At 52.4% G+C, this 27,459-nt stretch overlaps 2 protein-coding genes across 2 annotated transcripts; one reads left to right on the top strand and one right to left on the bottom strand.

The window, feature by feature from the left end:
• Positions 1–408: 408 nt before the first annotated feature.
• On the bottom strand, positions 409–18,068 carry P3H1 (prolyl 3-hydroxylase 1; the record flags this gene model as incomplete). Its single annotated transcript, XM_038557622.1, has 15 exons — positions 409–885; positions 1,286–1,426; positions 1,616–1,691; positions 2,019–2,136; positions 3,736–3,886; positions 4,268–4,363; positions 4,493–4,620; positions 6,214–6,335; positions 6,493–6,545; positions 6,877–6,966; positions 11,338–11,477; positions 12,311–12,442; positions 12,932–13,121; positions 15,061–15,213; positions 17,646–18,068. Coding segments are annotated over 15 exons (2,169 nt in total), but the record flags the coding sequence as incomplete, so codon positions are not given.
• A 372-nt stretch (positions 18,069–18,440) lies between these two features.
• On the top strand, positions 18,441–26,447 carry C15H1orf50 (chromosome 15 C1orf50 homolog). Its single transcript, XM_038557657.1, has 5 exons — positions 18,441–18,560; positions 18,669–18,793; positions 24,730–24,816; positions 25,516–25,647; positions 25,995–26,447. Exons 1-5 carry the CDS (start codon positions 18,482–18,484, stop codon positions 26,190–26,192), a joined length of 621 nt encoding a protein of 206 aa, XP_038413585.1. The 5' UTR covers positions 18,441–18,481; the 3' UTR covers positions 26,193–26,447.
• The last annotated feature ends 1,012 nt before the right edge of the window (positions 26,448–27,459 follow it).

Genomic DNA, 27,459 nt, shown 5'->3' with positions numbered 1-27,459 from the left:
GTGCTCCTTCTGTGTCCGAGGGGTGTGCGTTACCCTGGGGACCAGGGGCTCTGAGGCCAGGCAAGCAGAGCAGGACGTGTGTGGCTGACACGGGCCAACATGCCAGCGCACTGCTGACCGGCCGGGGGCTGCCAGAGAGGGATTCATCGCAATCCCGTAATCCCCTTTACAAAGTGCTGTCACATCCGATGCTGAGTCCGAGCCACACGACCGCCCAGGAGGTGGGCAGGGTGAGGATCTGGGATCCCCATTCTATGGATGACAAGTCTGAGGGGTTCAGGGTCGGGCCTGAGGCTGCAGGGGCAGCGGCTGAGCCTGTGACCTCGCCAGGCCTCCTGCCTGGAGCACCCTCCACCAGCTGAGGGGGGCAACAGGGGGCTGATTCTACCCTCTGAGCCAACTCCCAAGTAAAAAACCACAAATCATTTATTCTTTGGTTGTCTACACCGACACTTAAATACCGTGTTGCTGTGGCACGGCTGCCCGCGCAGCCCCCCACGGTGTCTCTGGGCCTGCGTGCCGAGCCCTCAGCCAGGCCCGGGGAGGGAGGGCCGTCCTGCCATGTCCACTCCGAGAGCAGCAGCACCGTGCGGATGGCCGCCACCAGGGTCCCTCCCGTTGGTTGGGCGGCAGACATCAGTTTCCCCGCTCCGCAGCCCCGCGGGCGCTGGCCAGGGTGGGACACAGTTCCCGAGGTGGGTCTGCTCACCCATCCTGAGCTGGGCACTGTCAGAGCTCATCCTTGCGCCCCACCTCACTGCCAGAGAGCGACTCCTCAACAGGCTGGGGGGGCCCCTCCTGGGTGTCCTGGGGCTGCTCCTGGGAGAGGTCCACCTCTTCGGGGCTGAAGAGCATCCTCACCAGGTCATCGGCCTGCACCCGGTCCTGCAAGGACACACCCCTGCCTATTCAGAGAAGCCTCTGGACCAGGTGCCACCTCCTGGAGAACGAGAGGTTCTTCCCCCACGGCCCCCAAGCCCATCTGCTCCCCGGCAGGTCTTATCTCTGGGCAGACAGCTGACGTGCTGCCCAACCAGGCAACCGAGCACCAGGACCGTTCCTCGTCTTGGCACCGCAGCCTGGAGCCCCGTTTACAATTAACGAGGAAGGGCCAGGGCGGACAAGGCCAGGTGACCACGGGGACAGCATGCTGGGGGAGGAGTCCCTGTGGATCCGGGCCTGGTGTTCCTTATGTCCAGGCCGCTACCGGGCAATGAGACTGGGAAGGCAGCAGCGGAGGGGGGCCCCTCCCGGAGCAGGTCACAGCGCCACCAAGGGCTCTCACCCGCTCACTGTGCCGCGCGTCCAAAGTGAACCACAGGGCGATGGCACAGCGCTGCCCTCTGGTGACAGCCTTCACTCCGTGCGGGTTTTCGGTGCCTGAAGAGAACCCCACGGCCCTGCCACACTGGGGCTGCACTTCTGCCTGGAGGAGACACAACGTGGGGGGTACACAGCACACAGACCGTTACACGGGGTCATTAGGGTCTGGGGAGAAAAGGTGGCCGGTCAGAGGCGTGAGCGACACGTCTCAAAGCCCCCTGGGTTCGAGGAGGGGGGCCACTGCGCTGTGAGGGTTCCCGTCTCCCAGGGACAGGCACGAGGGCACACTCACCGTCACGGTCTTGGCGTCTAGTTCAGTGAAATAGAACGTTCCTCCATCGAAGTCCCCGTTTAGATAGAGAATGGCACTGGGGACAACAGACAGCGTGTCACCGTGGGCCTCCTCCTCGTCGTCCCGCGCCCCCGCCAGCCCACAGCTCTGTGCTTGCACCTCCAGGCGCTCTCAGCCAGCAGCTGCAGGGGGGCCTCCCACCCCTCCACCCTCCCTCCAGAGGGGCCACGTCCTCCTCATCACGCCACACGGCAACGACTCCCTTTCTGCCCGACTGTGAGGCCAGAGGGTGTGGGGATAAGGGACTGGATTCTGGGGACAGCTGGTCCCACGCCTGTGTGCATGTGTATAGGGGACAGGGCAAGGTGCAGGGTCCCGGGGGCCTCAGAGGGCCAGCTGGCACCTGTAGTCCCGGAAGGTGTAGGCGGGGGGCTCCTTGATGCACACCAGGGCCTCGGCATTCAGGATGCAGTTGTCCACGTGGACTGGGTGGCTACTGTCCTTCCTCTCAGCCTGTGCCTCTGGGGCCGAGGTAACACACGTTAGTGTGGGGCACCCCAGGAAACCCTGCAGCTGTCCTATTGGCATGGGGGGGGGGCTCCTAAAATGCATCTGGGTCTATGGGGATGGCCAATGAACTAGGGGGTCTCTGGCAAGCGGGTGCAGCGAGCAGGGCCATGAGGCCCTAAGCAAGGGCAGGTTCTGGGCTGAGCGCATGACCCCGGTTTTCCGGCTAGAATTTCCAGAACAGGGATCCCCAGGGAGGTGAAAACGAGGAGTCGGGAGGAGGCAAGATGTGGGGTACAGTGAGACCAGGTGAGGATGGCACGGAGGGGAGCAGACAGGAGCAAAGGTAAGCAGCTGGCTTCAGCAGGGCCCCGCAGGGGAGAAGCCACGCAGGAGGAAGGCCATGGGAGGGGACAGACAGTGCGAACTGCAAGTGCCAGGCAAACACATTCACGACAGGAACCACGGCCCCCAGCACAAACCCCAGGCACCCCCTGAGCAGGCTGGTGGCTCCGTCAGGTCCCCGGCTGCCCAGTCGCCAGGCCCCGTCCCTCCACCTCCTATACCTCCCTATAGGCTCTCTCCTCTCTGCTCCCACCACCACTGGCCAGGTCTGGGCCTCGTCCTTGCCCACTCGGGTCCCTGCTGACCAGCTTCCCGCCCTCTGCTCTGATCCGTGCTCTCCAAATCTCTCACCACAAAGCAGCAAAATAAGTCTTGTAAAACACAAAGGTCTCACCAAGTCCCTTGTGTCTGGTGACCCTTCCTGGCTCCCCCCCTTGCCTGTCCTCCGCTTTGAGACGCCGTGACGCATACGGTTGTGTATCTGACACAGTCCTGTGGGTGTGTCCAGATCTGATAGGACTGCAAACCTGGGGGAGAGGAAAAGCCTCTACTCCCTACCACCCAGTGGCACAAGAGTGCCAGGGGCCTCTGCAGGCGATGGCATGACACATCTGGCTTGGGCCACGTGTGACCTTGGGGCACTGGCCATACCTCATTGTTCCTCAGGACCGCAAACGGGAATGCAAGACAAAGAAAGTGGACGAGGAACGACCTGGAATCTGCTCTGGCTTGTAGAACTCAATCTCCCACGGATTTGGTGTTTAACGACAGAGAACTTGCAACGTAGCTCCTAACCGACCTACAGGCCTCTATGCCCCAGAGCATCACTGAGGACCCACAGCCTGCAGGATGACAACAGACTCCTGAAGGCGGCTCTCCACAATCGGGCTTCTGGAAGCCTTCCCGAGCCTTGTCCCACGGCCGCCACGCCAACCGCACCCCCCAGAAATGGCCACTTTCTCAGTCTCCATGACCAGGCTGCCCAACGCCTGCACTTTTTTGCAAGGGCTGTTCTCTCAGGCCTGACACTATCTCACCACCCGTCCTGTTCATCCTGCACAACCGCCATCACCTCCTCCTGGAAGTCCCCTGGACTGCCTGGTAGACCGCCGACACCTTCTTCCGCTGCACTGATCACATGGGGTCGCCACCTTTTGTGCTGGTTTCGACCCAAAGGGCCCTGCCCCATCCCCTTCCAGGCAGTCGGCGCCAGCGCCCCCGGACACCGCGTGTGCCCAGTGGCCGGGGCAGGGGTGCAGGGGGCCCACCTTCGATGGCGGTGCGGCACACCAGGTGGGAGTAGGAGAAGTAGAGGGGCGTGTCCAGGCGGAAGTAGGACTCCATGACGCGCCGCACCTTCTCGGTGACGTTGTAGTACAGGTGCGCGCTCTGCAGCGGAACCCTGCCTTCCTGTCCCAGCTGCCGGGAGACCACAGTCAGCAGCCCTGAACGCCCGGCTGTGCGCCCAAGGACCCACTGAGGCGCCAGGCCGCCGCCGGCTCCCCGGCCCCCCAGTCACCCCCAGCCTGCCTTCCCCCCGTCCCTGCGAACGGTGCCGCAGCCCCCGCTTCAGGAAGCGCCCTCCCCACGCGGCCCCACGCGGCCCCACGCGGGACACTGGTCCTGTCTTGCGGGTCACGCCTGGGTCACGCCTGGGTCACTAGCCAGGCCTCCCAAATCCACTCCCTCTACACAACCACCCTCTGTGGCAGTTGGACATGACAGGCAGGTGTCCTCACGTCCCCCAGGCCTGAGCTTCCCCAGTTCCCCACGCCCGAGGACGCGGAGTCCAGACTCTACCTTGAGGGCTTTAAAGACCGTGACACCGTAGAACTTCTCACTGGGGGTGTGTGGGGAGGTCTGCCCCCGGTAGCCGTCCCCCGAGGTCGCTGCTGCCTGCAAGGCCCAGAACACAGGCGGGCTCAGCCAGGGCAGCGGAGGATCCGCGGGGAGGCCCTGGGCGAGCAGGTGCCCTGGGTGAGCAGGTGCCCTGGGTGAGCAGGTGCCGGCCCGGCTTTCCCTTACATTGGTCAGTCTCTGCAGCTCTCGGCACTCCTCGGGGGAGATCACGCCGTCCATCACCACCCTCTGGGAACCGTTCAGCACTCTGGAGTTCATGGTGAGGTTGATGCCTTCGTAGAGCAGGGGGCCACCTGCAAAGCAATGATAAGACTGGGCTGAAGCCGGTGGCACTTCTGTCCAGACCCTCTCTGTTGGATGGAAATGGAAATTCCAGTTGTTTCCGGGTCCCCAGAGAAGCCTCCTATTTAGTCACTTCCAAAGGTGGCAGGGCCCAGAGGAGAACATGTGGGGCTGACAAGACAGGAGAGCCAAGCCCTTGTCCTCGCCCCCTCCCCAATAGTTGTTGGCTCTTGGGCCTTCGCCAATTGTTGGAGGAAATACCACCGACACACTGTTAAGCCATGAGCTCCAGAACCGCCAAGAGGTGGGTTTGACTCCTGAATCCTCCACATATTAGTTATGGGACCTCAGCAAGTTCCTTAACCTCCCTGAGCTTTCATTTCCTGGTCTGTAAAACAGCATCTACATCCTGAGATTGGTGCTTGTTTGATGTGAAGAACAGGAAGGCGAGTTAAAAGCTTAGCACGATGCCTGGCACAGAGGAAAGGCTCAGAATCTCAGCTGCCATTGCACCAGCCACCGGCAGCATTTATTTAAAACGAGGACCTCAGTCTGTGCACCCACCTCCCAGGCAGAAGAACCAAGAGAAACAACAGAGTGAAAGCTGCCTGAAAACCAAGGAATGCAGGACAAATTCTTCTCGTGTCCTAATCTTGTGAAATTAGCCACTGTTCACTTAAGCAACAGCAGAGCCCAGGCCAGCCTTGTCTTCTATCTCTCGCCATGTCCCCCGCTGCTGGGGACCTACTGGAGACTCAGGTCAATGCCAGCTATTGGCAGAGGCCGCAGTGGTGCCAGGCCGCTCGCTAGAGAGGCGAGGGTCTCACACCTGCTCTCCCAACAACGATGCAAACGGGTAGACCTTGTGCAAGCACCAAGACAGCTGGTGCCGTGGAAATTCAAAGGAAAGAGGGAGGGGATCCCCAGGACTGGGAGATGATGATGGGCCGGTATCGGGAGGAGGGACAGGACAGGCATGAGTGCAGACAGGCCCAAAGAACAGGAGCAGCCCGGGGCAGGTGAACAGAAGGTATAAGCAGGGGAAGAGCACACCCCGTGGTTAAAGGGTCAGGGTCTCAGTGTTTGGAAGGCCGGTCTAGCCACCACAGGGGTCAGGAAGCCCAGATCAAGGATGGACAGGAGTGTAGACAGCAGGTGCAGTGGGGGCATAGGCGGGGCACGGGGCCACAGGGGAGAGGGGAGGCTTGGGGAGAGAGGCGAGGAAAAGCAGTCTCAGAGCAGCTTGGAGGAGGTGGGCAAGGGGAAGAGACCTCAGATCCGGAGGTTCGGCAGCAGGATGCATGCTGGGAGTGGAGTCAGGATGAGTTTTTTTTTTGTTTTTTTTTTTTTTTCTTTCAGGATGAGTTTTGTGCAAGCCACGCCGACTGCACTGGGCTCAACTAGTGCTGCTGTGGCACCGAAGTCCTACTTCTTAAGCAAAGGCCAAGCCTGTGCCTCCTCTGGGTGCACGTCCTGGTGAGTGAGGAAGGGCGCCAGGCGAGCCTAAGCCTGGCCCTGGGGCTGGGGACGGGCCAGCCAGGGTGCAGCGTGCCAGCCTCGCTGCCTCCATGACAGCCGCGCATGCCAGGGCTCTGGCCCCTCACCTTCCCGTGTCAGCCGGCTCACATCCAGCGACTCCTTGGTCTTCTCCTCCACCAGCGTCTCAATCTCCTTCATAAGGTTTCCAATCTCCTGGGAGATGCGGACGGCTGTTTCCCGTTCGGACCTGTGAGCACAGCCGCTCTGAGGCCTGTATTCCGGGGCCACCCTGGCTCCCACCCCAGCTTCCCAGCCCTTCCCGGAGTGAACATCTGCCTGGGCTCAGGAAGCCTCAAGTGCATCATCAGGCCGCTCCAGCCATGCAGTTTCTTCAGGGTCCTCACTTTTGTTTCTCTTGCAATCTTTTGGGAATCACCTCTTCTGGAGTCCATGAATCCTAAAAGCAGATGGGGAGAACACTGAATGCTGCAGGATGCCCTCCTTCATCTTCCAGGTCTCCCGCATAGACTAGGGCCTGGGGAGCAGCTAGAGGGATTCTTTAACTGCCTTATCAGCTGCCTCCTTGCAGGAGGTAAAGACAGAGCTCAGAACCCCGGAGTCACCTCCGGCTGCCCAGAATCCCCCTTTGTCTTCCTCTGTCTCTTATCTGCGGGTTTCACAGATCCCATGTCTGGCTCAACCCCTAACAACTTTTCTCCTCCAGAGTCATGCAGCTAACTGGCCCCCTCTCCTGCACCCCAGAACCCCCCTCCTGCACCCAGGCTCACCGGATCCACAAAGGGAATTCCGAAAACATCGTAGGCGAAGAAGAGCAGCTCTTTCTCCAGCAGGCTGCGCTGTCGGTACTCCTGGGCGCTCTGGGGAAACAGCGCAAGGAATGCCCTGGAATTCAGCCCTGTGAACTCGGGGGGTGGGGGGACCACAACTCCACGCTCTACACTGTTGTTCCCGCCACTACTGCATCTGCTGTCCAGTCTGGGACAGAAGGCTCACCCCCGTGCCCAAGGGTGGCTCTGGCCTGACACCAACACAATACCCCGGAGGGTGGTACCGCACCCCCACACCCCACGCCTCCCCCATTAATCTCCAAGACAGGAAAGCATCTCCATACAGAAGATGTGGAAATATTCCTCAAAAGAGGAGAGTTCCCTCCTGACTTCCGCAGGCGTTCAACGGGGAGGCAGGAGACCCAGGTGTTGGGTGACCCAGGTGTTTCCAACCACCGCTGAGGTTGACACCGTGCTCCTCGTTGTACAGATGAGGACACCAAGGTGCAGACGGGATATGCGACGTGTTTAAGGTGACACTATCAGAAAGGGAGCAGGGACTGACACTCCACCCCAGGTCTTCCCAATCCCAAAGCCCACGTGCTTTCTTGTTAGCCCCCCCCGCACCCCACCTCCCCTGAGACCCCATAGAGCCTGGATGGGTCCCTCCTGGGGAGCTGGGGCGGGCCGTCTGGCCCTTCCCTCGGTCCCCAGGGCTGGGACACTAAGTACCTGCTGGGGTCACATCTCTCCCTAGGTGCCCTGCTAGTCTCCAAGCAGCAGGAGGAGGAGAGAAAAGAAAAAGAAGACATCGTCAGTTGAAATAAAGGGTGAAAGCAGTAAGGAAAGTGAGTCCTACATCACCTAGCATATTTACGCAACAGGGAGAAGGAGATTTCCTCCTGAGGTGTTTAAGTGATTCACCAAGTGCTAGACACCACGCTAGGCGCCTTTTCTCGTTAACCCCCCCCCCCCCCCCCCCCCCCCCCCCCCCAGCCCTGGGGCTGTGAGGAATAAACGCCTACGGCCGCACTGATTCATGGAGGATGAGCTCGGGCTGGGAACTGCGCCAGCGCCGGCCGGTGGCCCCTGTGAGCCACAGGCCGCTGCGCAAGCCAGCCCGCCTCCAGGAGCCCGAAGGTTCTCTTCTCTCAAGTGGGAGAGCAGCGCCCCCTGCCACGGCCGCTGTGGGGGTCAAGAGAGATGAGGGGGTGAACCGCATAGCGCAGCTCGTGGCCTGGGTCAGGGCTCAACAGGTGCCAGCTGCTTTCTCCCCGAAGGAGAGTTCTGGTGGTTTATTTTCCCTCTCTGCCCCACACTCACTAATAGGATCATAAAGACAAAGAGACATGAGGAAGTACCAGCTCAGATGCAGACTGTCACCATCTAGTGGCCAAAGAGGACAACGAGACAACTACAAGGTGACTGGTCTACACAGGATTGTTTCTACTAAAGACGCAGGGTTCCAGGGCTGGGAAGAAGAACCTGGGTTTTCTCCCTCAGGGCAGGTTGCAGCCCCACCTCAGCAGGGTGTTAGGAGAATCGAATGAAATAAAAGCTATGGGAAGACTCTGCAGACCCCACACAGTTGAAGGGTTGCTCGCTGTGCTCAGCGGTAAGCCCCCAACAACCACAAGGGGAAGTCGGCTACTGACTCATCCTCCACTTCCCTCTCCCAGGGGACATAGCCACCTGGGGCTGGCGCACAGGCAGGGTGACCTGTGAGGAAAGCACCCTGCTCCACCTGTGTGCTCCCAAGCTAGGTGGGCAGCACGAGGCTCGCGTCTCCCCAGCTGGAGACTTGTGTCTAATTAAACACAGAGGGAAGCGTGACACCCCCCCCCCCCCCACCGCCCACTCTACCAGCCAGTTCTCCTCCTCCACCCAGCAGCTCCCCTCTGCACTGGTCTCCTGCTTCGAGCTCCTTCCCATTCTGAGCCTTGCACCATTACACCTGGTCGGGCTACTTACTGCTTAAAACCCTTCAAGCGCCGCCCTCTGTCTGCCTTTTGGGACAGAGGCCAAGGTGCTCGCAGGGCGCTCAGGACTCTTCAAAACCTGACCCTCCCAGGCCTCATCACCTGTGTCATCTTCCATGTACATGGGACAACTGTCCAGATTGTTTGCACATGCTGTCCTCCATCTGAAAGGCCCTTCCTTGCCTCATTCACCTACCGAAGGCTTTTAAAGCCAAATGCCAACAGCACTTCCTCTTGCAAAGCGTTCCACGACTTGCCAGGCAGTCGCTTACTTCTACAGCTTGCACACCTGTCCACTCTTAGATGTACTACAGTATTCTATAAGTTTTAGATTATATACCTTTCTGTGTCGTCAGTGCCCTAAGGTGTGCTTTAGACGGCATTCCAAAAGACACGAAGGTAATACGTGTATATCTAAAAGAGGTCCAGAGTACTGACAGACACGAAGAGAAACAGGTCTCCCTCCCTACCCCTGGCCTGTAGGACCACGCCTCAGGGGTAAGCTGAGGAGCAGTTTCCTACCAATCTGTCCAAAAAGTTTACAACTTAAAAAATATATATGTATTTTAAAAAACATAGGGGTGCTTGGGTGGCTCAGTCAGTTAAGCATCTGCCTTCAGTTCAGGTCATGATCCCAGGGTCCTGGGATCGAGCCCTGCATCGGGTTCCCTGCTCAGCGGGGAGCGGGCCCCTCCCTCCCGCTCATGCTTTCTCTCTCTCAAATAAAAAAAAAATCTTAAAAAAAAAAACATAGGATAGAATTTAATTCTAGTTCTAGGTGGTTTTTTTCTTTACATAAAACAGTATCATGGAGACAGCTTCACAGTGGTGCAGAGTAACCTACTCACGCAATAGAACAGTTGTCTCATATACAGCTGAATGGATGTACCGCCAATCACTGAGCCAGTTCCCAAGCAGATGGCATTTAGCTTGGTTTGGTTGGTTGCTTTTAGCAGCAGTGTTCTGATGCGTACCCGTGCACGCTTACCTTTGCATGCTTGTGCAACACTGCCGTGTGGCAAATCTCCGGTGGTACAATTGCTGGTTAAATGATTGGTCCAGTTTACGGTCCCATCAGCAGCGTGGGTGTAGGCTGCTTTTGCACCCCTACATTTGTCTCACATATTTGCTGCATAAACAAATGAGTTGCCTCTAGTGCAATCATAACTATTCACTATTTTTTTCCTCCGACAAAACGGAAAACGAGTTCAAAGTTACATTCTTACATAGAAGGTAGGTGGGGTTTGAGAGCAGCCAGGGCATGGGTGACTGAGGCTCACCTTCCTCTCACTGCTCTGAAATCAGGGATCACTGCTGCGGTGACCGGCCACCCCGTTTCAGGAGGTGGCTGAGGTTAGAAGTGAGAAAACCAGCCCCTGGTACTTGTGTGCCATCGGCAAGGCCCCCCCCGATGCTGCCTATCCACACAACTCGTAGGACACACTTGTGCCACACCTGTTGGTATACAAAGTACACTTCTCCTCGGTAGGCCATTTGCCCCTCATGCTCATCTTGTGTTAAAGAGTCAGAACCATAATCCCACTCCACAGAGGGAGAAGCCGAGACTCAGAGAGGCAGGGTGGTGTGCCCGAGATCCCACGCGACACGCGCAAGATCACACAGGAGCCAGGGCTTGAGCCCAGACCAGTGACTCCAAATCTGACTCACCGTTCTGGGCTCAAGAAGGAGAGGGTCCAGGGTCTGTGCAAGGCGTATGTACAAAGATCGAGGTTCAGGTAGTATCACATTTCACTAAGTTAAATACAGAGAACTTTACATGTTTTTTAATTACAAAAAATAATCTGTGATTCCACTGAAGGGAATTCAGAAAATATAAGTAGGCAAGATAAGAAAAACCACCCATATCCCACTACACAGAAATAACCAGTGTTAACATGCCAGTGCGTCTGGCCATTGTGTCTCCGGGGGAGTGAGCTGGGAATGATGCCGAGGGAGGAAGAGCAGGGACAGTGGCAAGAAGAAGGGACAAGGAGGAAACGGAGGCCAGAGCACAGGAGAGTGAAAAAAAGAATTTCGCGAAGTTAAAAGTGATAGATCTTGCCCAAATGATATCAAATCTCAAAGCAGAAGTGCCAAGAAAGGGGAAAGGGGTGCCTGCATTGCAGTTCTCTTTTCTCCAATCTTTTCCCCAAGATTTTATTTATTTATCCATGAGAGACACAGAGAGAGGCAGAGACACAGGCAGAGGGAGAAGCAGGCTCCCCACAGGGAGCCCGATGGGGGACTCGATCCCAGGACCCTGGGATCACTCCCTGAGCTGAAAGGCAGATGCTTAACCAGTGAGCCACCCAGGCGTCCCTGCTCCCTGGTTCTTGAGTGATAGGTGCATCGGTGCACTTGCACCCAGCCCAGGGCCCTCTGCCCCGGCCCAAGCAGTGCCAGACTGCCCCCCGCCCCCTGCTCTTCTGCCCTCCGATCTGGGCTCTGCTGGCAGCTGCCTGAATGAATGCAAGTCTCTCACCTCACGGGGGCTGATGAATCTGGCTGGTTCTTCTCCAACCATGGCCGTATAGTAGGCCAGATTCTGGTTCATCACCTCGTCGTTGGGGAAGAAGAGGAGATAGGTCTTGGCACATTCGATAGCCTGTGTGTAATTCCCAACTGCAAAGCAGAAAAAGCAATGGCTGAGAAGCGAGGGTCCAATCCTGGGCCCCGGGAACCACCAGTCAGGTGTCTCAGCATAGCCCCAGGCAGTGATGGCACAAGGTGGCCCTGCTACCTACCACAGCTGCTCGATCTGAGCGACAAGTTCTCGAAGGATGAGAAGAGCAGAGGTTACACAAACACAGAGTGCAGAACTGATAAGGGGCTCAGCGTCCGCAGGCCTGCCTGCTACTGAACTCCCACATCTTTACGATTTCATCGGTCAGTGAAACGCTGGCCTCCTATGAGACCGGTTCCAGGACAGCCCCATCCTCCTACCTCCTTCTTCCTACTGATTTTCAGAAGGTGGAGATGGTACAATAGCAGATGGCCTCTTTGCTCACACGTGTGGTCTCCAACAATAAACACCCCACACTCCTGACTATGCGGTGATGCTTAGCACACAGCAGGAACTCAGCGGGGACCTGCTGACTCTTGGTTCTTGGATACGGGCAGCCCCCTGCCCAGAGCACCAGTGCTAACCCGGGGAGAGGGGCCGGAAAGGGTCCCGGGAACTGGTTTCAACGGTAGCACACCCTTGCCTTTGCACTGACTGAACTCTGATGCAGAATCAGATCATAAATGTTACAGAAGGGATGAGAGATCCTAGGTCTCCCCCCACCAGCTTTTTGGCTGCTGGCATCGCCTTCTGGGGCCAGTGGCTGTCACTAGGGTCACAAGTCACAGTGAGAAGCCACACATGTTGACGTGCTCAGTGGCCGTCATCCCTGCCTATCCTGCTCATGGCTTCCTCCTGAAAAGCAGCAGAGAAGGAAGAAAGGCGGCCTTACTGTTATAGTAGGCAAACTGCAGGTAGTTATAATGTGATGGGAGGAAGTCTTCAAAGGGCTTCTCTCGACTTGGGTGGGATGCAAGCTCCGTGACGCAGTTCTGCTTACAGCTGAGGACCTGGATGTAATGATCTGAAAGGAACCAAAGACGGGGAATGACCATCAGGTGGAGTTTCAGGATTTGAATTCTGGTGAAGAGGAGGAAATTCAAGTGGAAGGAATTCTCAGTCCAATTCCCAGATCTACAAAATCAAATTTCGGTTTGAGGCTGAAGACACCCAGCGGGTCTTGTCTGCACAAGGTCCTGGGAGACCACGCCGGTAGGGGAGGGCAGGGCAGGGCAGGAGAGGGCAGGGGAGGGCGGCAGGGCAGAGCAGGGCAGGGCAGGGGAGGGCAGGGGACAGCAGGGGAGGGCAGCGCAGGGGAGGGGAGGCAGGGGAGGGAAGGGGAAGGGAAGGCAGGGGAGGGCAGGAGAGGGCAGGGAGGGCAGGGGAGGCAGGGAAGGGCAGGGGAGGGAAGGCAGGGGAGGGAAGGGAGGGCAGGGGAGGGCAGGACAGAGCAGGGCAGGGGAGGGGAGGGCAGGGGATGGCAGGCAGGGCAGGGCCGGGCCGGGCCTCAAACCTGCGATGGCCTGGAAGAGGTCGGCGTTGTACTCCAGGTAGTTGTAGCCATCGTAGTCGTAGGGCCCTTCGCACAGGGCGCGGCACTCGGTGTCGGCCACCACGTACTCTCGCAGCGCCGCCTCCAGGTGGGCCACGGCTTCGTGCGGCTGCTCCTCCGAGTAGAGCCGCACTCCCAGCCGGAACTCGTGCTACTGGGAGGAAGGGGGACTCAGCTGGGGGCCGAACACAGCCCTGGGCCCTGGGGCGGGGGCACCCCTGCCATGTGCACCTGCACCCTCACGGCCTGCTTCAGGTCAGCGATGGAAAAGTGTGGCTGCTACCTAGTGAAGGCCTTCTGCAAACGGTCTTCACAGTTTTCTCTGGAAACTCAAAAGCATTTAGCTCAATCTAGATAAAAGATACATGGCAGTTCATCCCAATTCTCTCGCACTTTCTATAGGGATGGTAGTGCTCGAAATTAAAGAATGGGTTTTGCTCTCTGTGGGACACAGCCTCCATTCTCAGGAATGGTAACCACTTCCGTTTGTCACAGAATCACTAAAAGAAACTGTGCGATTGTATGATGTACTAGACATACACAATCTACTTTTTTTTTTTTTTAACCTAGACTCCACACCCAGCATGGAGCCCCAAAGCAGCCTGAACTCACAACCCTGAGATCAAGACCTGAGCTGAGATCAGGAGTCTGGCACTTAACCAACTGAGCCATCCAGGTGCCCTCATACAATTCGCTTTTATTTTTTTATTTTAAAAATATTTTATTTATTTATTTGACACGAAGAGAAGGAGCACCAGCAGGGGGAGTGGGAGCAGCAGGCAGAGTGAAAGGGAGAAGCAGGTTCTCTGCTGAGCAGGGAGCTGGATACCAGCTGGATCCCAGGACCCCAGGATCACGACCTGAGATGAAGGCAGATGCTTATCAGACTAAGCCACCCAGGCTCCCCCACAATTTACTTTTAAGGGAGTCATTTTCAGGGGTGTCTGGGTGGCTCAGTCAGTTAAGCATCTGCCTTCGGCTCAGGTCATGATCCCAGGGTCCTGGGATTTGGTTTCTTGCTCAGTGGGGAGCCTGCCTCTGCTTCTCCCCCTGCTTGTGCTGTCTTCATTCTCTCTCTGTCAAAAAAAATAAACAAAATCTTAAAAAAAAATAAAGTAATTCTGATATTGTTTCTAATATTTCTATTTCTAAACTATTAAAAGTTAAGAGAATATAAGCTCTTTATAAAATGCTATATCACAGATAGTATCTCTCATGGAACACTGACTTCTGCTAAATGAACAGAATTAAGTGGCCTGCCAGGGTGGCTCAGCAGTTGAGCATCTGCCTTCGGCCCAGGGTGTGATCCCAGGGTCTGGGCATCGAATCCCGTAACAGGCTCCCTGCGAGGAACCTGCTTCTCCCCCTGCCTGTGTCTCTGCCTCTCTCTCTGTGTCTATCATGAACAAATAAATAAAATCTTAAAAAATAATAAAATAAACGAACAGAATAAAAACATCGAGGAACACACTGTACCACTTACTGTAGTGAGGGCAAAAACCTACACAGTAAATCAATACAATTATGCATAAAATGGACTATCACACAGCCATTAAAAATGGTATTTTTGAAGAAAATCTGAAGCCATGAGAGAAGGCTCATGATATGGTGTTAGTTCAAAAAGGATGATGAAAAGTACATATATGACACCAAATTAGGGGTGGGAAGTTAAGATACAGAAGACTTTTTAAAAACAGGCCAAAATAGGGATGCATGGGTGGCTCAGCGGTTGAGTGTCTGCCTTCAGCCCATAGCATGATCCCGCGGTTCTGGGATCGAGTCCCACGTCGGGCTCCCTGCATGGAGCCTGCTTCTCTCTCTGCCTGTGTCTCTGCCTCTCTCTGGGTCTCTCATTAACAAATACATTTTAAAAATATATATTAAAAAAAAGGCCAAAATACGAACTTAACGGTTTTCTTAACGTGATAGTATTATAGATGATTATTTTCTCTTTTATACTTCTCTGCATTTTTCTATAGTGTTTTACAATGAACATCTACTATTTCTGTAATCAGAAAACAAGCCTAGTAAATATTACTTTAATAAAAAGAGAGAGTTGGGGGGGGGGTGGACGACAAAGTTTTTTTCACCATATGAGGCTTGGCCTCCAGATCCTTAAAGTCAGCCTCCTTCACTCCAGACATGGTTTGGTAATAGTCTAGGTTTTGCTGCATCTCCATGTGTTCAGGATTGCCCACGAAGAAGGTGTGTGCTGCTGCTACAGCTTTCTCCAACTTGTTGATCTAAGAATAAGGTACAAAGACATAATCCTCATCTCCAAACCCTGAAGGTTTGTGTCCAAATGCTCAGTCCACAGTAAACAGGAAATCCCAGCTTTCCTGAGCCTTCCACTCAATAGTATGCTCCAGACCTTGCCAGCCCCAGAAAACACATCCATTGCAGGAATTAATTACATACCAAAACTTAGAGGCACATGGCACTTTGGGCAGAATGTCAGCCATTTCCCAAATCAGGCTGAGCCGGTCCCCAAATCCTAGGAGGCAAGCCTTCGACAGTGTAAACATTCTATTTTTAAACAAAGGCCATACTGTAGGAGGACTGCTATGGAAGAATGACTGCTCAGATAATATATTCTCAAGATTCAGAAGCAGCAACTGAGCTGAAAAAAACTCTAAGGCTTCAAGAATTTAGTAGTACGGGAGAAAGAGCAGTTAATGATTACACTGTGCCTGAGGATTTCCCTAGAAGATACTTGTTTCTTGCATAAAGTGTAATCTAGGGTTTTTGACACATTCAACGAAAAGATGGGTGATGGAAAAAATCCTAAGGTCTTTTACAAAATCTGGTTATGGCATCTTCTGACCCAAAGCCCAGGGCTCATGAGGTTAAAACAAGTGGTTATGCTGAAATCTGAGGAGAAAAAAATGTGCCACAGGCCGCAAGAAAGCCCATAGCAGAGGACTCTAGGATATCGGTGCTACACAGGTTCTTACGTAGAAGCCAAAATAAATCACTGATGATCTAATGTTTTTCCTTTTTTCATCAGTACTAGTAAATGCATGCTAAACGAGGAGTCAGCCCTGGCTCTGACCCTCAAATAGCTAGGTGACCCAAAGTCAATAATCCCCATCTCTGTAGCTGTTTTGTAAGCTGTACAATTAGAAATTCTCACAAGTCTGTCCCTCTCTATGGATTTATTCTCTCGCCTTTATCTTTCTGCATTGCTCCTGCATTTCCCTATTCTCTCATCTTCTCTCTCTGCCCCCAGTCCCTCTTAATTCCCCAAGCACCCAGGCACCTAACTTCCTTTTCTTGCGTGGACAGCCAACTCCTCTCCCAGTGGCTAGCTCTACCACCACTTTCTCCTCCCAAGGCTTATTCCACATTTCATAATTAGCATACTAAAACCGGATTCTGACACTGGCTCTGGAAGCCTGCAGAGCTCTCCCTCCAGCCTGCCCTCACTCTATCTGGAATGGCCATCCTTCTTCTCCTAGAGTGATAGTTAGGACCAACTTCAATTGTCACCTCTTCTTTCAGACTCCCTGGTCTCTCTGAGACAAAGCTACATTCTCCCTCCTTGGTGCTCTCATAGCCCTATGTACACACTCTTTTAACAGCTCTTTCTATAGGGAAGCGATACAGAACAAAACAATACAAAGTCAAGTATTTTAATGACCCATATAAGAACTGCAATGTATTCCAGGTATTCAGGAAACGTCAAAGAATTTGAGAACGTGCTGTCAAGTGACATGACCAAAGACATGACCCACTTATTTTGTTTCAAGTACAGGACTTTTCTGAGAAACCAGGCGGCCTGGCACAGAACTGTGTGAGCAAAGTGCTTGTGGAGAGGTGGGAGTCCACGGCCCCCACGGCCTCTAAGTCTCTCTTTAGGTGGAACCGACCGTCTGTTAAACCAAGGATGTAAAAGATTTGCAACACAGCTCCTCCTGCTTCTTCCTTTTCCTCTAATAAAATGGAGCTAATAGTAGCACTTACCTGCCAAGACAGTGACAGGATCTGGGGAAATAAATCAATAAAGACAAAGTACCTAGAATAGTGCCTGAAAGTATATGCTGCGCACCGCCACCGCCGCCGCCACCACCACCATCACGCAAGCCAGGGGCACTCCCAATCCATGTATATACTTGGACTTAAGCCACTCTGGAATTCCTAAAAGGACTCATTTTCTTTGAGAACCTGACAACAGCCAGAGGGTCCCGCCGCAGGGAGGGGCGAGACACCCCTGCTGGCGACGTGGCAACCTCACGTCCTGAGCGAGCGGCAGGACAAGCATCGCTCCACGACGAACCGGAAGGCGGGTCTTGCAGAAAGGTTCTAGCTTTTCCCTCGGACACTTACAAAGAAATCGGGACGAGAGACACGAGCTACCGCTTTTACTTGTCTCCAGGAGGCCTCCCGGGGAACACGAAGCCAAGTTTTGCTTGGTCCGCGCCTCCACCCCAGGCCGGACCTCTGGGGGTGCCGTCGGCCTAGGCGAACCCGGCGCAGCGGGTGTGCCGGCGGGGTCCCTGCTCTCCCGGCGGGTCCGGCCGGCGGGGTCCCTGCTCTCCCCGGCCTGGAGGCTCCCCTCGCTCCCGCTCCCGGAGGGCACTTCCCAGGGCACCGCCCCTCCCCCCCGCCCAGCTCGCCCGGGTCGTCGGCACCACGCCCGGGAGGCTCCCCGGCCCGGGCCCGCGCAGGGCTGCACCTTGAAGTAGGCGACCTGCAGGTAGTTGTAGGGGCTCCGCTTGCGGAACTCCAGCTCCAGCTCCTCGCTGAGCGCGTGGGCGGCCGGCGGCCCGAGGCAGCGGCGCAGGCAGGCGGCGCGGTGCAGCAGGGCCCCGAAGAAGCGCAGGTCGCGCAGGGCGGCGGCGCCCGAGGCCGGCGACGGGCTGGGGGGCGGGGCGGGGTCCAGCTCCCAGGGCAGCTCGGCGGCGCAGCGGGTGCGGCAGCGCAGGCGGAGGGCGCGCAGGGCGGCCCGCGAGCGCAGCGCGCGCTCCATGCTCAGCACCACCCCCGCCCAGTCCCCGCGCGCGTAGGCCGCGGTCCCCTCCGCGAAGAGCAGATCGGGCGGCGCCACGTCCCATCCCGCCTCGGACTCCCCCTCGGCCCGGGAGGCGGCGGCGGCGGCGGCGGCGGCGGCGGCGGCGGCGGCGGCGGCGGCGGCGGCGGCGGCCAGCAGCGCGGTCAGCAGCCCGGAGGCGCGCGCAGCCATTGCCTCCTCCGACCTAACGGGACCGCCAGCCTGCAGCCACCGAGGCCGCAGCCCCAGCCCGGGAGCCCCGCCCCCGGCCCCGCCCCGGCCCCGCCCCCGGCCGGAGAAGCCCCGCCCCCAGGCCCCGCCGCGCATGCCCAGGGAGCTGGCACCGCCTTTCTGACTCCCGGCAGGGCTGGACCGCCGTGCCCCAGCCGTGGCCCCGCCTCTGGGCGGGGCTTCCCGCGGTGTTGTCCAATGGCCGGGGAAGGCGGAAGCCCCGCCCACGGGCCTCTGTGCGCATGCTCTTCCGCCGGGCGGCGCGAGGGTGCGGGGAGGTCTCGGGTGTGATGGCGAGCGCTGCCGAGCTGGGCCCGGCTGAGGAGGCCCCGGCCAACGGAGGGGTCCGGCCGGCCACGGGGCGGGGAGGTAGGCAGTGCGGGAGGCAGGCCGGGAGAGAAGCCCTCGCGGAGCCGCTCGTCCCCGGGGCTGCGCGGGACGCCGAGGGCGGTGCTCACGGGCTGTGTTCCTGCGCAGGTGCGGCGGCGGCCCTGGTGGAGCGCAGCTCGAGCCCCGGCGGCCTGGCCCTGCTGAGCCCCTACCACACCCGCCGGGCGGGGGACCCCCTAGACCTCGTGGCGCTCGCACAGCAGGTGCAGAAGGTGAGGTGCGGCCGCGCAGCCGGCTCGGCCGCCTTTGGCCTGCGTCCTACGACGGGGACCTCACAGCCTGGGGTCGCACTTGTTTATTCATTAATTAATTTATTTATTTATTCTTAAAAGATTTTATTTGTCTATTCATGAGACACAGAGAGAGGCAGAGGCACATGCAGAGGGACAAGCAGACCGCCCCCCCCCCCCCCGCCCGCGCTAAGCAGGGAGCCCAGTGCTGGTTTCCATCCCAGGACCCTGGGATCATGACCCGAGCCGCCCGGACCGCCGGTTTTGTCTCTATTTTACAACACGGGGAAGCTGGTTGTCGTTTGGAGTTGGTGGCCTGACCCCAACTCTGATCTTCTGAGACCGAAGGCTCCTTCAGCTGCAGCATGAGTGCCTATAATCTGGTGGAAAGTTCTGCACAGCACTTTGGATATTCAGTATTTCATTTGGGCCCCAGGACAGCCCCACAAGGTAGGCAGGACAGAAGTTACTCTTCCCATTTGAGGCATGAAGAGAAGTTCCTATGGAAGTTCTGTGGATCGCGCTATCGTTGCAGGTTTTGCAGGGATGCGTAGTTCACTTACTTTAAACTGCTTCCTCTGAGATCTTTATCTGTGACCCGAACACTTTGAGAACTAAACATCTAGAAGGACAAGGGCTCTTAAATTTTGTTCTGTGTTGTTATTCACTGGACACAACATTCCCAAGGCCAGCGCTTAGATATTCATTGCTAAAAGTAAAAAAAGGAGATACGAAATAACAGAAAAAACACTGGAAGTTTGGACACATGCATGTTAATCCCACTTTTGACTTTTTTTTTTTTTAAGATTTTATTTATTTATTCATGAGAGAGACACAGAGAGAGAGAGAGAGGCAGAGACACAGGCAGAGGGAGAAGCAGGCTCCATGCAGGGAGCCCGATGCGGGACTCGATCCTGGGTCTTCAGGATCATGCCCCGGGCCGAAGGCCGCGCTAAACCACTGAGCCACCCGGGCTGACTTTTTTTTTTTTTTTTTAAAGTAGGCTCCACACCCACTGTGGTGCCCGGTGGAGCTTGAACTCCCCACCGTGAGATCAAGACTTGAACTGAGATCAAGAATCTTTGACTTAATCAACTGAGCAACCCAGTCCTCCCACCCTCACCCACTCTCCATACTAACTTACATTTAACTTGAAGCAAATTATTTTTCTTTGGACTTCAGCTCCTTTTTAAAGATTTATGTATTTGAGGAGGGGGAGAGGGAGAGGGAGAGAATCTTCAGGCAGACTCTCTGCTGAGCAATAAGCTGTTTTGGGGCTCAGTCTCAGGACCCCAAGGTCATGACCTGAGCCAAAATCTACGAGTCTCACGCTTAACTTAGTTGAGCCACCCAGGTGCCCCTGGACTTCAGCTTCTTTATCTGTAAAATGCAGAGTTTCAACTAGGAAAGCTCGTAGATCTAAAGCTATGAAAACCGAATTCCATCTATATTTATCAAGACTTCCAGTTGTAGAACCCTCTTCACTGTGTAGCTGTAGGGCCCTACTGCTTTAATGCTTCCAATATCCCTTCACCCTGTATGCACTGTCACATTTGGCCTTGCCTAAATTCAAAGGTCTGTATTTTGCTCAAAATTATTTAATAATTAATGTGTTCAAATTCCCTCACACATACATCTCCGTATTTCAGGATTTTTTGTTTCTTAAGATTTATTTTAGAGAACGAGTGAGCATGCACAAGTGGGAGGGCCAGAGGGAGAAGGAGACAGAGAATCTCAGACTCCACATTGAGCATGGAGCCTGATGCAGGTCTCAGCCTCATGACCCTGAGATCACAACATGAGCTGAAACCAAGAGTTGGGTGCTTAACTGACTGCCAGCCAGGCATTCCCTGGCTGGGAATTTTTTTTTTTTTTTAATTAAGAAGTATTCGAATGCCTAGGAAGTTGCCTTTGATTCAAACTTTGTGACTTCTCTTTTCTAGAGAGGTGGGGAGCAAAGTATAACTTTCACGGATTAGGAGACTATCATGTCTCTTTAACTGGATCACTTATTGGGAGGGAGGCAACCAGGTCCAAAGCTTAGGCAAACATTCTCATGGGTTACTGAGTGTCCGTCATCTTTATTACGGTAGCCTGAAACAAAGAAAGATGGAACACCGTTTTTGCCCTTCATTGTATAATCTAGTGAAATATAGAGGGTGCATCATTGTGCTCCCTCCTTTTCTCCAATATTGTCTGTCACTATTGAGCAGCTGCCATAAAACACTAGAGACAAACAGATCGAATCAAGCGTATTTACTGTCTGTGTCCTGACATGTATTTTCTAGCAGGACCAACTGCTTATCAGCGTGCCTATCGGCCATTTCCGTGTTAATGTGTGTACAGAAAGCTCAAGAGGTCTGGTGTTAAGGCGTGAAATTTGGAATCAGACTGATCTATGTTCAGATCTTCAAATGCCGTTTATTAGCTGTGAACCCTTGGAGAGGTTGGCTTCACCTCTCCGAGTATAATTCCTAACATGAGCCTGAAGTTACCATCTCCAACTACATAAGGTGTAATAAAAACCAAATGAGATCATATATGTGAAGGGCCTCAGCGTGATTGGGGCTGGAGCTTGTGTTTAGTCATTATAAATCCTCTTCTCCTCATTTCTGTTTGAATTAGTCTCTTTTGTTTACAAGGAAGAGATTTGCTGCTACCAAGTTAAGAAAAAGACTAACAATGAGGCCACTTTCTAACCTAGAACTGCCTTAGCTCTAGAAACCACCGACTCATTCCTTGGCCACAAGGTCCCTCATTGTCTTTGGAACAAAGTGCAGTACTTTCGCTATGGGCCATAAGGCCTTGCATGACCTGGTCCCTGGCCCTTTCCTTTTTCAGACCCAAGTCAATTGTCATCCTCTGTAAGGCCTTGCCTGTGGAAGGCCATACCCCACCCCATCCAAATGACGTACTATTACATTGAATTTGCCTCTAGGCTACGCATGTGTTCCAATCCCTGCAGTCCTCATCACTCCCTGTTATTAAACCAGTTACTTCACTCACTTCTTACCTTTGATCTGCTTCTACCTCATTAATTATGGTTATTTGTTTCATGGTAGCACATCATTATTCTGAGTCCATATAATACTGGCTCTAATTGTCTTTCTGGTTGGTGTCTGTATTACTCACCAGAGCTATGCTGTACATTACAGTAGCCTCTAGCCACATATGGTTCTTGAGCACCTGGAATGTATGTATGTATGGTTAGTGCAGCTGAGAAACTGAATTTTACATTTTATTTAATTTTAACTAATTTATATTTTAAAAGCTGCTAATCGATTGAATCATCGAACACTTTTAAGTATACTTGGAACAAGCAAAGTACAGCTCTTTCAACTGTAAATTTATGAAGTCCAAATAGAGATTGAGTATTTCCAATCAAAATTTGGCATCCCAATTGATAGTATGTAAGTATAAAAATTATACTTAATATGAAATGTAAAATATCTCATTAAAATTTGTTTTATAGTGATTATATGTTCGAATGATGGTGTTTTTTGACATACTGGGTTAAATAAAATATATCATTAGAATTAACTTTACTTATTTCTACTTTTAACTCAACTGCTAGAAAATTAAGAATTACATATGTTACTTGATTCATATTCTTTTTTTTTTCCCCAAGGAAGCCCAACATTTTATTTTTATTTTTATTTTTAAGATTTTATTTATTCATGAAAGACAGAGAGAGGCAGAGACATAGAAGGAGAAGCAGGCTCCCCTTGGGGAGCCTTGTGTAGAACCTGATCCCAGGAACCCAGGATCAAGACCTGAGCCAAAGGCAGACACTCAACCACTGAGTCACTCAGGCGTCTCTAAACCTCAAGAAGTCTTTTTTTTTTTAATAATAAATTTATTTTTTATTGGTGTTCAATTTACCAACATACAGAATAACACCCAGTGCTCATCCCGTCAAGTGTCCCCCTCAGTGCCCGTCACCCAGTAACCCCCACCCCCCGCCCTCCTCCCCTTCCACCACCCCTAGTTCGTTTCCCAGAGTTAGGAGTCTTTATGTTCTGTCTCCCTTTCTGATATTTCCCACACATTTCTTCTCCCTTCCCTTATATTCCCTTTCACTATTATTTATATTCCCCAAATGAATGAGAACATATAATGTTTGTCCTTCTCCGACTGACTTAATTCACTCAGCATAATACCCTCCAGTTCCATCCACATTGAAGCAGATGGTGGGTATTTGTCGTTTCTAATGGCTGAGGAATATTCCATTGTATACATAAACCACATCTTCTGTATCCATTCATCTTTCGATGGACACCGAGGCTCCTTCCACAGTTTGGCTCTTGTGGACATTGCTGCTAGAAACATCGGGGTGCAGGTGTCCCGGCATTTCATTGCATCTGACTTGATTCATATTGTAAAGGCATGTGTATTAAGCTGTAATCTTGCAGAGGTAGGGACCTCTTTCTCATATTTGCCAGTGCATCCGGGGTCTGGCATGGTGTCTGACACACCATGGTTGTTCAATCTCTGTTTGTGGAACAGATAAATCATTGACCCCGTCTACTCAGTTGTTGATGTTCTTGTGTGATGCTGCCTTATACCTTGCGCTTCCTTAACTAACCAGAAAACTCTCTTAATATTTCTTTTTTTTTTTTTAAGATTTTATTTATTCATGAGATACACAGAGGCAGAGACACAGGCAGAGGGAGAAGCAGGCTCCATGCAGGGAGCCCGATGCGGGACTTGATCCCGGGACTCCAGGACCACACCCTGGGCCAAAGGCAGGCGCTAAACTGCTGAGCCACCCAGGGATCCCCCTCTCTTAATATTTCTTAGTTCAAATTTAACATCCTCATTTCTTCTCCTTAGTTGTATATCACTGGGCATTAATTGGCTTTTCCTGAAAGTAAACAAGTAGTCTTTGACAGATTTCTGATGCCTGAGTGATAATCCTTCCCAGTACATGATATTGGTCACACCAGTCTCTGGCTTTGAAAATTATTGGATTTATTTTATTAAGCAATTTCCGTTGCCTTCAGTTGCATTTCCTAGGGCATGAGAAGCAGTCTTGTGTGTACATTACAACTTTGTTTCAGGTCTACATCCTAGTCTTTAAAAATACATTTGAAGGTAACAATTAGGAATGCAAGTATAAGTTAAAATGTAACTTTTTGATGTTAATAATTCAGACAAAGTAATGGTCAGATTAATAGGTAGTTTCTGTGTATAGCTAGATTCCTACATAACAGGTGATAAAAGCCAAATCACAAATGTCTTTGGATTTTTATTGTAAGACCCTTCCCCGATTTCAGAAAATATTTATTTATTTATCTTAAAAGATTTATTTATTTATTCATGAGAGATACACAGAGACAGGCAGAGACGTAGGCAGAGGGAGAAGCAGGTTTCCTGCAGGGAGCCCAATGTGGGACTCCATCCCGGATCCCAGGATCATGCCCTGAGCCGAAGGCAGACGCTCAACCACTGAGCCACCCACGCGTCCCTGATTTCAGAAATATTTAAACAGAAAACAAATGGAGACCGGAGGAATGAGTGGGTTTACTCAGGCAAAGAGTAAGGGGGAGAACACATCATATCAAGGAGAGGACATATTCAGTGTATTTGGTAGCCTGTGAGAGCAGGGCATGTTGGGGACTGCAGAGGCTCAGTGTGACTAGAATATAGAGTGAAAAGGATAGAAAGCTTGGGACGTAGAAAAGAAGGAGGAGGACTTAGCTCCGTGGTGTGGGGCATGTCAGGCTTCTCATAAGCAGTGCTATTTGGGCTGGGTGGGGAATGAGGGAGATGGGTGGGAGCTCATGGGGGAATGGTGAGGACAAGAATATTTTAGGCATCAGCAAAGAGGTTGAGATAACTTCTCACGCTGGGATCTGAGAAGAACATCGTAGAAGTCTGTCCTTTTTCCACCCACCCTTTGGTTTTGTCTCCTTTAGGCTGACGAATTCATCCGAGCGAATGCCACCAACAAACTGATGGTCATAGCTGAGCAAATCCAACATTTACAAGAACAAGCTAGGAAGGTAAGTAACAGCTTTTAGGCAGGCATTCGTTTTCTTCATTTTATTCACAGGATTGACTGATCTTGCTTCTCGTCATTTAACTTACCTGTCTTCAGTAGAACCTCCTAGAAATATAGAAGTGTTGAGTGAAATAGAAGAGGCCCAAGAGGTTAGGAGTAAAATCAGCTTTTTCACTGGGAGACCATTTCAGTGAAGTAAGGCATTTTGAGGGGAACATAGTTTCTCAGTTATGAAAGAAGTGTACTTAGTACAGAAAAATAGGAAAGAAACTTAAAAGCAATTCAAAGCTAGTGATGTTCAACATTTTGAAATATAATTCTTTGAAGGGCATTTGTACGGCTTAGTAGCATAGTCCAACTTTGGTCTCTTCAGAATCATCTGGAACCTACTTCTAAGTCTATGGGAAAGCAGTTCTTTTTTTTTTTTTTTTTTTTTTTTTTAAGATTTTATTTATTTATTCATGAGAGACACAGAGAGAGGCAGAGACACAGGCAGAGGGAGAAGCAGGCTCCCTTTAGGGAGCCCGATGTGGGACTCCATCCCGGATCCCGGGATCACGACCTGCTCAATCGCGGAGCCACCCAGGCATCCTGGGAAAGCAGTTCCTAAGCTTTAAGTAGTTTCCAGTGAGGGGTAATCACAGGATGTGAGTGCCTGTTACATCCGATACTTAATTTTTCACATCTCCCTGGTTCTTAGGTATTGGAAGATGCTCACAGGGATGCTGACTTGCACCATGTAGCTTGTAATATAGTAAAAAAACCTGGCAACATTTACTACCTTTATAAACGGGAGAGTGGTCAACAGTATTTTTCTATTATTTCTCCAAAGGTAAGAACATTTATTTTTGCACAAAAATCTACTCTAGTCTTTGAGAAATTCTTGGCTGTATGTGTGTGAAAATGTAGGCCTAAGGGTTTAGTAAATGTTCTCTAGAAAATTGGAGGTGTTGTGAGCCCAGGCATGATTCTTAAAAAATATACATGAAAAATACACGTAAATTATTTCACAGTCATTATCTCTGTTAAGGGAGGTGTCTGATGTGTGAGGCAATGAAGATGATTCTGACTGGTCTGAAGTGGAAAACCAAAAAAGAAATTTGTAGTGTAAAGTGAGGAAATAAGCCCAATTTCTTTACCTTCTCCCCCAATGAGAACTGTCTCCTTTGCCTTCTCCAGGAATGGGGTACAAGTTGTCCACATGACTTCCTTGGTGCCTACAAGCTACAACATGACTTGTCTTGGACTCCATATGAGGACATTGAGAAGCATGATGCTAAAATCAACATAGTGGACAAGTTGCTAAGCCAGCCAGCGGCCCTGCCTCCAAGCACTGAACCCACTTTCCAGGGACTGACTCAGGAGAGTGGACTCTGATAAACAGCTCACATGACAAGGACCTGTCACCTCTTTGTTGGCCTCTTTCTCTGCCTTGATGGGAGGTGGCCTGAGAATTGAGGTGTTGTGGGTGAATCATGAACTTCTTGAAAAGAGACCTTGGGTCTCAGTGGGTTAAGCGTCTGCCTTTGGTGCGTACTCTCTCTCTCTGTCTCTGTCTCTCTCTCTCTCTCTGTCTCTCCCTGCCCTTCTCCCTTCCTCTCTCTCTCCCTCCCCCTCCTCTCTCTCTCCCTCCATCCCTCCCCCTCTCTCCTCTCTCTCTCTATCTTTCTCTCTCAAATAAAGTCTTAAAAACAAAGAAGAGATGTTGTGTGAATATAATGCTGCTGTTCTTACTTTTAGTTAGGATGGTAGTGAATCATATCAGTCTCGGGATCCTCTCTGGGTCACAGGTACCCAGTCAGTCACTTTCAGAGTATTGGCCACTTTCCTTTTCCTTTATATCCATCTGTTCTCCCACAAGTCAGATCATTAGGGAAAGAAGAGTTTCTTTCCATGTAAAGGTTGATGAGGCATTTTCCAGAGAGGACTGTTTTTCATCTTACTGTACCCGGCAATGTTTGAGATTGGGTTGAGGTTGAACATAGTGGGTTAAAAAGAGGCAAACCGTGAGAGGGGCCCTTAACTGTAGAGAACAAACTGAGGGTCGCTGGAGGAGAGGTGGGTAGGAGATGGGCCAGAAGGGTGACGGGGATTAAGGACCGCACCTGTTGCGATGAGCACTGGCTGTTGTATGTAAGTGATAAATCACTAAATTCTACTTTGTTTTTAAACATATATATATTTTTTAAGATTTTTATTTATTTACTCCTGAGAAACGCAGAGAGAGAGAGAAGCAGAGACACAGAGGGAGAAGCAGGCTCCATAAGGATTGACGTGGGACTCAATCCCGGGACTCCAGGATCACACCCTGGGCCGAAGGCAGATGCTGAACCGCTGAGCCACCTGGGCTGCCCTAAATTCTACTTTTGAAACCAGTATTGCACTATATTTTAACTAAGTAGGATTTAAACTAAAACATAAAAAAAAAAAAGAAAAGAAAAAAAGTTTGGGTTGAGGCTAGTATAGTTTCAGCTTCAGAGGCATCTGGGAATAGGAATGTTGGGTAATGGAGGATGACGAACCACTTGGTTTGGCTGGACTAGGATTGTGCAATTAGGGTATTTTGCACTTTGGGTGAGGTTTGGCCTGCCTCTTGCTCCTTCTGCCTCGCTTGAGTGACTGGAGAATCTGAGGCAGCAGCAGT

Source organism: Canis lupus, chromosome 15 (genome assembly GCF_011100685.1).
Source record: "Canis lupus familiaris isolate Mischka breed German Shepherd chromosome 15, alternate assembly UU_Cfam_GSD_1.0, whole genome shotgun sequence".
Lineage (NCBI taxonomy): Eukaryota > Metazoa > Chordata > Mammalia > Carnivora > Canidae > Canis > Canis lupus.
Note: the sequence above shows the minus strand (reverse complement) of the source record. Positions and strands in the feature narration are given on the sequence as shown.